At 46.2% G+C, this 9375-nt stretch overlaps 1 protein-coding gene across 1 annotated transcript; it reads right to left on the bottom strand.

The window, feature by feature from the left end:
- Positions 1 to 5256: 5256 nt before the first annotated feature.
- On the bottom strand, positions 5257 to 7791 carry LOC130079634 (zona pellucida sperm-binding protein 4-like). Its single transcript, XM_056244977.1, has 8 exons — positions 6755 to 7791; positions 6488 to 6675; positions 6319 to 6416; positions 6090 to 6247; positions 5811 to 6003; positions 5594 to 5741; positions 5451 to 5523; positions 5257 to 5357 (listed from the first exon to the last, which is right to left on the bottom strand). The coding sequence occupies exons 1-8, from the start codon at positions 7764 to 7766 to the stop codon at positions 5281 to 5283; spliced, it is 1947 nt and encodes a 648-aa protein (XP_056100952.1). The 5' UTR covers positions 7767 to 7791; the 3' UTR covers positions 5257 to 5280.
- Between the last annotated feature and the right edge of the window lie 1584 nt (positions 7792 to 9375).

Here is a 9375-nt window from a genome sequence, read left to right on the forward strand (position 1 = left end):
GAGTGAGCAGAGGTGGGACGCGCACACGGGCTCGTAGGCGCGCTTATGCACTCTGAAACTCGAGCGGGTTGGAACCGCTTTATGAGAGTGGGCTCTGTGAGACACACGGGAACTGACAAGCTTTTGTGTATGAGTGAACACAGTGTTGTGGGCACATTTTCTACACGTGAGGCTTTTATGCTCTTTTTGAGATATCTCTGGGTCGCCGTGAAAACGGTGTTTGTGCACATGCAGTGTTTCGTGTATGAGTGAACACAGTGTTGTGGGCACATTTTCTACACAAGAGGCTTTTATGCACTTTTTTTTTTTTTTTTTGGGATTTCTCTGGGACGCGGTGAAAACGGCGTTTGTGCACATGCAAGCGGGAAAAGAGACCGGCTTGTTGATGGCAGTGTACACTGCTGCAGTAGCCGTGTGAACGGGGACTGACAGAGGGCGAAACCTTGATGGCGGTTCAGCCATGGTGAGAAATAGCCGTCCTTTTCTCAGCTGAGGCTGGTCACGTGAGCGGCCTGCAGCGGGATATATATATAGCCTGAAATCGGCTGCACTTGTGACGCGCGTCGCGTGCAAGTGCGTGTTAGAAACGTGAGCGCTGCAAGCGGGCACGAGACTATTTTTAGCCTGCAAAGGCTGGACTTGTGACGGCATAAAAATTATCTGCGAGAGCCGGAATCGAACGCGGGTCTCTGGCGCGAAAAGCTTTGTGATACACCACTGAGCCACAGGGGTAATGACACAAGCACAGTAGCGCGAGCAGATAAGAGGGCGTGATAGCAGTAACAGGTTCGGCCTCAGCGGAACTAACCCACTATAACCCATTTGTCCAGCTTTATGCTCGGAAATGAGAACGTTTCTCATGAGCGCGGGAGAGCGCGGCCGCTTTCTGTCACGTAAGAGAGCTGGGCGCGAGCTCAGAGCTGCATAAAGATTATCTGCGAGAGCCGGAATCGAATACGGATCTCTGGCGCGAAAAGCTTTGTGTTCCACCACTGAGCCAGGGGTAAAGACACAAACATAACAGCGCGAGCAGATAAGAGGGCGTGATAGCAGAAACAGGTTCGGCCTCAGCGGAACTGATACACTATAAACGCTTAATGTAGCGGCGTTATATGCAGGCGGGAGAGCGCGGCCGCTTTCTGTAACGTAAGAAAGCTAGCCGAGAGCTCAGAGCTGCTTAAAACATTATCTGCGAGAGCCGGAATCGAACACGGGTCTCTAGCGCGAAAAGCTTTGTGTTCCACCACTGAGCTAGGGGGAAGACACAAGCTTAATAGCGCCAGCAGATAAGAGGGTGTGATAGCAGCGACTAGTTCGGCCTCGACGGAACTTAACGCACTATAAACCCACTTGCCGGTGACGCGTATGCATGGGGCCGGGCTAGCTCTCTTGTAAAGTAAAGAAAGCTAGCCGCAGTTGGCACAGCTGTAAGCGGCTCGTCCCCCATTCAGCGCTCGTAGGCGGTGAGAGGGGGAGGCGGCGTAACGCTTCGAGTCGAGCCCGCAGGGTCAACAACAGAAGCCCAATCGCAGAGGAAACATCCGCCGTTGGCGAGAGAAAGCTCTGCGTGTCCCAGTCCCAGGCAGAGAGCGCAGAAGAAGGCGGGCTCTGGCGCTGAGAGGGACGCGGCATGAGCCGCAGGTGTGCGAGGCATCTTAAAAAAGACACTCGCTGCTCTTTTAGATACACACACACAATACAAGAAGCTTTTTGGTAAAGGATATGAATCCGTCGGATGGCGCTAGCTTGCAGGACGGCTGAAGGTGGCGAAGACGGCCGGCTTCCTCAGACTCCCAGATGCTCGCTAGAAGGTGCCTTTTCCACGACGGCGGCTTCTCTCAGGATCAGCAGATGCGTGTAGCCTCGCTGAAGATATGAAAAATCAGAATTTACAGCCTGAGAGGCGAATTTATACTCTCTGGCCACGCCCGTTTCGGCGGGCTCTGACGCAATGAGAGCAGGTCAGACTCTCATTGGCCGAGAGTTCATTCGTGTCTCCTCATAGGCTTAAGCAGTTCCCTGTGAGCGAGCCAATGAGCTGCTAGCTAGCCTGCTCATGCTCTGCTGCAGCTGAACTGCGTTGTGAATAGATACAAAATTATAGGATAATTTTTGGCTTCAATTTCTCAGAAAAGATTAATCTTTCCCGTAGCGTAAGCTAGCTTACGCAATACGAGAGAACCTCTCGTAAGAGAACGTACTGTTACACGATTGAACTATTGAAATGTCTTACTTGTTCAGCAGAAAAAGGCCGTCTCTTCTTCCGTTTTGAACCCCTTCAAAACACGGAGTTCACGCACTTTTCAAAAGCCCCGCCGATGTTTAATCCTTGTGTTGGCATGAGACGGTTTCTTTCTCTTTCTCTAGCCACCTTAAATCCGAAGTACGAAGTCTTTTGGGTTTTATAACTGCTGAATCTCCAGTTGACACTGATGATTGTTGTTTGGATCTTTCTGGATGCCATAAGTTTAATTATGTAAAGTCCTGCGAGAAAAGCCTATACATCTAAACATCTCGTCACCCGCAGTATAGCCGGCTAGCCGAAACTCCTTCTTTATGTGTACGGGTGTGACGTAATGACGCAAAGACATGCTCGAATCTCCCGCGGAAACCCAGCAGTACCACTGGAATTAAAATCATTATTACAAGCTAACCGTTTTGAATCTAGCTATGGCAAGCAGATAGTTTTGACCACTGGCAGAATACGTTTTTTTTTATATAATTATTTTGGATTATTTTTAACTTAAAAAAAGCTACGGACTGCAGCTTTAAAGGTGAACTAAGTAACTTTTTTACCTTAACCGAACAGCTTTGGAGTCATTGTAATGTTAATATTACTGATTTCGTGTTGAATGGTGGTCGTCTCGCACCCCCCTGGTGCCTGTGAGCCGCAAAACCACCCTTGCAACTTTGGGCCGGCGAGCCGCCGGCCTGAGTGTTAGGAAGTATCGTGTGATATCAGGTCTCGCGAGGTAACGAATTGCTTTACGGCAAAAAAACAGATCTGATAAAATGAGCATCAAACAGAAATAACCCGGCGCCGTATACATGTGGTGTTGGGCGCGCGCAGCTCTTAAAGGGGCCATACCTTATTTTCACTCGTTACAGCGTCCATCCTACTGAACAGGTACCGGTATACAGGGGGAGGGGATCCGGCCGTGAGTGCGAGCCATCTCTGCGTGAGTGCTATTCACGACAGTACAAGTACTCCACAGCGACTCTAGGGGTCGCTGTTTGACAAAAACGGAATTCTTACTGAGTGCTGCTTTAAGTACTTCATTTCCCACAATCCTGAACAATCCCACAGTGATGCATCTGATTGGTGGAAGTCGTGTAACGTGTCTGATTTGGAAGTCGCTCAAAAGGCTCTTTCGCGGTTGTGGCTTCAGTCGACTTCAGTGAGGCGCGGTGGTTTATGGGATGAGTAGTTCCTTCGCTCGGAAATGAAAATATGTACACAGTCTTGTACCTTTGACTTTTTTTTGGATTTTCTCTTCGTTTTTTCACTCGAAATGATATGTTGTATGCTTATGAGTTCACCCGTAGCTGGTCATCCTCAGACATGCTCTAAATCTCTTTAGATACGGATTTTCCAAAACGTCAATGGGAGAAATGAATGGGAAATTTACTTCCGGCTCCAAAGCTCTCTCGGGCTGTGGGCGGGACTGTGAAGCTCTATCGAGGAGAGGTGGATCATAAAGCACCTGTCAATTTGTTCTCATTGGTTCTTGCTGAGGCTCAAACGTGCTGCGTAACACCAATCAATGGATCAGAGTGTGTATCAAACTGCCAGAGTCACATGATTTCAGTAAACGAGGCTCGATTACGTCATAACTGTTTCGAAATACATAATTTCAATGGTTTAACCGCTGGGGCCGATGATCTCTGTCAACCCATGAATCATGAGGATTCACTGAGAGCCATTGAACAAGTGTCTGTGGGTTTACCTGATCTCTGATCAGTTTTATACATGTGTAGACTATTTGATTAGACATTAGTATAATTAAAATGAATAATGGTAGTTAATTGATAAAAGAACATATATAGACTTGATAATCTGATTAGATAGTTGCATTTGAAAGATTTCACTTTCAATAAAACATTTGCAATAGATTTGAAAAAAGGGGTTATATGCATGTTTGGGTTTTTGTTGCATTTACACGGTTCTGACCACTGGGTCACCATGGAGATAGGTGTCGAATTGTTTCGAAGCCTCAACAATACAGCACATTTGCTTCAACTGTTTTAGTGTTTCACGAAGCCTCGATCTGGCCACCACTACGAATTATCTCAGCTTCATCACTACGACACAACCCTTACACAATTGGTCCTGGCTTTTGTTCACACAAGGGTGCGTTCCGGGACTGATTTCGGCATCAGTCCCAGAACGTGTTTGCGTTCACACAGAAGACACTCTAGCAAGTTTATGGCAATTTCCCAGGATCAAGGCACTGTGTGAAAGGGGCTCTAGTGTTACGCAGCACATTTGAGCTTAGGCAAGAACCGACAAGGTTCATTTGTTTTATGCAACACATTTGAGCTACAGCAAGAACCAACGAGGTTCATTCTAGTGTGTTACACAGCACATTTAAGCTTCAGCAAGAACCAGTAAAGTTCATTCTAAGCCCCTTTCACACACAGATTCTGGAAAATGTGTCCCGGGATCATTTGATTTTGGTTCATTCACACTGCCAGTGATCTTCCGGAATTTGAGAATGCGTTCACACATCCCCGTCAGGATGTGACGTGTAATACCTCCACAGCGTCTAAGTTTGCTTATGATCTGCGATTTCTCTCAAGAAACACTCATGCTTTTTTTTTCTGATTCGACCATAAACTAGCGCATTGCATACCGTTGCACTAAGCTGATGAATTATCTCAGCTTCATCACTACGACACACCCCTTACACCATTGGTCCTGGCTTTTGTTCACACAAGGCACGTTTCCGGGACTGATTCCGGCATAAGTCCCAGGACGTGTTTGCATTCACACAGAAGGCACTCTAGCAAGTTTATGGCAATTTCCCAGGATCAACGCACTGTGTGAAAGGGGCTCTAGTGTTACGCAGCACATTTGAGCTTCGGCAAGAACCAATGAGAACAAATTGACAGGTGCTTTATGATCCACCTGCCTCCCATAGAGGCCCAGGGAGATTTGTAGAAGTCTGGAAGTTACAGCTGTCCTCAACATACCAAATAAAACCAGAACAATTTCATGTTGGTAGCGTTGCACAAAATGTGGTCAGACAAGGACAATGTTTAATATCATTTATTAAATACTCATAGAATCAGTCTCACTTCTCCACTAGAAACCACAGTTTGGCCAGAAGTGGTAGTGTTTAAACGAACGTCCCTTCCTAAAAGTGCAAGAAAACAAACAAAAATTAACACTCCCACAACTTTTAAAACACAAGCTAAATTAAACCGTTTAAATAACAGGAAGCACTGACTTTGCCTGGAGCAACTTTGCTGACAAGAGCCAGAAGAGGGATGGCACACCTCTGTACTGCAATGGATGAAGACCTGAGAGGCGAACCAAAGCTGGCATTAGGAACCAAGAGACAGTTGAAAACTGACACACTGGGTACTGTACCGTTTCCTGCAGAGGAGCCAGTGATGCTGGATCTACAAATGTGAACATCTTCACAACAAAGCGCTTGTAGTGGGTTGGGAACTGAAGACCAGATGATCCAGCCACTGGAACCAATGTGGTCAGGTAACGATCATCCTGGTAAGGGCATCTGAAAGGCAAAGAGGCAGTCAGAAACACCTTACTGCACACTAGATAGATAAAGACTGGCCTTACTCACCCATCAACCAGAAGGTCCCACTGGGGTAGACTGAGTGGACTAGGGGTTGATGTCGCCCAGCAATGTCCCAGCATCAAGACAATGTTGGGGTCGGTCCTCTCCAAAATGTGCACCTCAACATACACAGGTTCACGCAAGACTTTTGTCACCGGATAATCAGCATCACTGTAGTAGGACGTGTACGCCTCGTCCCCTGAGGAAGAATACAGTGTTTAACTTGAAACTGCTGCAAACTGGAGTTTTAGAAAGGCTTTAGGCATACTTGGGACAAACACTTACCTTCTGCACAGCCTTTGGTGACACATTGACCATTTGCCAGTCTAAGCTCCACTCTGAGGGGTCCAGGAGCAGCTACTGGTGGAGGTGGAGGAACAGTGTTGACCTCCACAACCAGAGCTTCCACAGAAGTACCAGAGTACCTACACTGGAAGAGAAGCCTGGACAACAAACAGTGAGCTTGAAGCATTTGTCCAGGATTAACATTTATGATAAAGCATGCATCACTTACTCAAAATGGCTGTCCCTTGTGATGGAACCAAGTGGTCCCATACCCACTTCATACGAGGAGGTCATTCTGTTTTCATACACCACATATCCACTGTCCTCCTGCAAATAGTAACCGTTGGCATCCAGTCCATTCCAAGCCATGCAGAACAAAACCACAAGCAGCTACTCACAATCATGCTTGTGCCACATGCAGTGACAGGGAACTGATATATAGCAAAGAAAGGTGTGGATCCCACGGGACTGCAAGCTGGATCATTTCCACCCAGGAGACGGACTGAATCCAGGCTCAATCGAGGCAGCGTAACGTCTCTAGCCACCACTACCACAAACTGACCATCTCTTATACACTGGACAGTCACTGAAACAAGGTACAAGAGCAGGTTATTACTGAAGATCAGTTTAACATGAACACCTTTACATTGACTCAACACTCTTACCTGCCTTCCCATAGTAACACTGCTGTCCATTAAAGCAGCAGTTGATAGCTGCACACTCAGCACCACTGATACCAGGTGGTCCACATTGGATCTGCTCATAATCAGCTAAAGTACATTTGTCAAGGGGCTCTGCCTGTGCCACTGGCTGCTTAGGCTGAAACTGCTGAGGAAACTGTTGACTAGCTTGCTGTTGAACTGACTGGGGAAACTGTTGACTAGCTTGCTGTTGAACCGACTGGGGAAACTGTTGACTAGCTTGTTGAGCTGGCTGAGGAAACCGTTGACTAGCTTGCTGTTGAACTGACTGAGGAAACTGCTGAGGAAACTGTTGACTAGCTTGCTGTTGAACTGACTGAGGAAACTGCTGAGGAAACTGTTGACTAGCTTGCTGTTGAACGGACTGAGGAAACTGCTGACTAGCTTGTTGAGCTGGCTGAGGAAACCGTTGACTAGCTTGCTGTTGAACTGACTGAGGAAACTGCTGAGGAAACTGTTGACTAGCTTGCTGTTGAACTGACTGAGGAAACTGCTGAGGAAACTGTTGACTAGCTTGCTGTTGAACGGACTGAGGAAACTGCTGACTAGCTTGTTGAGCTGGCTGAGGAAACCGTTGACTAGCTTGCTGTTGAACTGACTGAGGAAACTGCTGAGGAAACTGTTGACTAGCTTGTTGAGCTGGCTGAGGAAACCTTTGACTAGCTTGCTGTTGAACTGACTGAGGAAACTGTTGACTAGCTTGTTGAACTGGCTGAGGAAACCGTTGACTAGCTTGCTGTTGAACTGGCTGAGGAAACCATTGACTAGCTTGCTGTTGAACTGACTGTTGAAACTGCGGAGAAAACGGTTGACTAGCTTGCTGTTGAACTGGTTGTTGAAACCGCTGGTCAGTTTGCTGGAACATCAGAGTTTGAGAATTCTGGGGAAGATTACTCCACTTTGGAACAGCATGACAGAAAGCACCGAACCAAACACAAAGTGCCAGAGACTGAACAGCATACCAACTTCCTGCCATTGTTCAACAGCTAGTCACACTGTTGAGATGCTGCCCTGGTCTTTTTGTACTCTACAGATTTTGGCAAATTAATGATAATCCCTCCCTCTTCATTAACAGACATGATTCTCCAGACTTGTATGAGTGGGAGTTTATGCAACTGGGCGATTCCATTGGTTCATAAGAATAAAGTTATTCCTTGTTCTTTTCCACCCTTATTAAACATACATAAAATCACATATTAGTGGATTTCACACTGGAGGTGGTGTTGGGAGAAACTTGGCTTTTTTGAAAATTCGAATCAATTGTGGTTCGAAAAAGCAACACACTGGTGTTACGCAGCATGTTTGAGCTTCCTCGAGAACCAGTGATGTTCATTCTTGTGTTATGCAGCACTTTTTGAGTATCCAAAAGAACCAATGAGGTTCATTCTCGTGTTACACAGCATGTGTGAGCTTTAACAAAAACCACTGAGGTTAATTCTAGTGTTATACAGCCTGTTTGAGCTTCAGCAAAAACAAATAAGGTTCATTCTCATGTATTATGCAGCACATTTGAGCTTCAGCAAGAACCAGTGAAGTTCATTCTAAGCCCCTTTCACACAGAGATTCTGGAAAATGTGTCCCGGGATCATTTGATTTTGGTTCATTCACACTGCCAGTGATCTTCCGGAATTTGAGAATGCGTTCACACATCCCCGTAAAGACATGTGACATCAGGATGTGACGTGTAATACCTCCACAGCGTCTAAGTTTGCTTATGATCTGCGATTTCTCTCAAGAAACACTCATGCTTTTTTTTTCTGATTCGACCATAAACTAGCGCATTGCATACCGTTCCACTAAGCTGATGAATTATCTCAGCTTCATCACTACGACACACCCCTTACACCATTGGTCCTGGCTTTTGTTCACACAAGGCACGTTTCCAGGACTGATTCCAGCATCAGTCCCAGGACGTGTTTGCATTCACATTGAAGGCACTCTAGCAAGTTTATGGCAATTTCCCAGGATCAACGCACTGTGTGAAAGGGGCTCTAGTGTTACGCAGCACATTTGAGCTTCGGCAAGAACCAACGAGGTTCATTTGTTTTATGCAACACATTTGAGCTACAGCAAGAACCAACGAGGTTCATTCTAGTGAATTACACAGCATGTTTGAGCTTCAGCAAGAACCAATGAGGTTTATTTGTTTTATGCAACACATTTGAGCTACAGCAAGAACCAACGAGGTTCATTCTAGTGTGTTACACAGCACGTTTGAGCTTCAGCAAGAACCAACGAGGTTTATGCAACACATTTGAGCTACAGCAAGAACCAACGAGGTTCATTCTAGCGTGTTACACAGCACGTTTGAGCTTCAGCAAGAACCAACGAGGTTTATTTGTTTTATGCAACACATTTGAGCTTCAGCAAGAACCAACGAGGTTCATTTGTTTTATGCAACACATTTGAGCTACAGCAAGAACCAATGAGAACAAATTGACAGGTGCTTTATGATCCACCTGCCTCCCATAGAGGCCCAGGGAGATTTGTAGAAGTCTGGAAGTTACAGCTGTCCTCAACATACCAAATAAAACCAGAACAATTTCATGTTGGTAGCGTTGCACAAAATGTGGTCAGACAAGGAC

Source organism: Rhinichthys klamathensis, unplaced genomic scaffold (genome assembly GCF_029890125.1).
Source record: "Rhinichthys klamathensis goyatoka isolate OS25496 unplaced genomic scaffold, OSU_Roscu_1.1 h1tg001190l_1, whole genome shotgun sequence".
Classification (NCBI taxonomy): domain Eukaryota; kingdom Metazoa; phylum Chordata; class Actinopteri; order Cypriniformes; family Leuciscidae; genus Rhinichthys; species Rhinichthys klamathensis.

Coding starts and splice junctions, on each gene's coding strand:
- LOC130079634 (XM_056244977.1), bottom strand. CDS start 7,766: ATGGCAGGAAGTTGGTATGCTGTTCAGTCTCTGGCACTTTGTGTTTGG. Junction 6,248..6,318: donor ACAAGGGACAGCCATTTTGA/GTAAGTGATGCA, acceptor TTTGTTGTCCAG/GCTTCTCTTCCAGTGTAGGT. Junction 5,524..5,593: donor TGGCTCCTCTGCAGGAAACG/GTACAGTACCCA, acceptor TTCGCCTCTCAG/GTCTTCATCCATTGCAGTAC.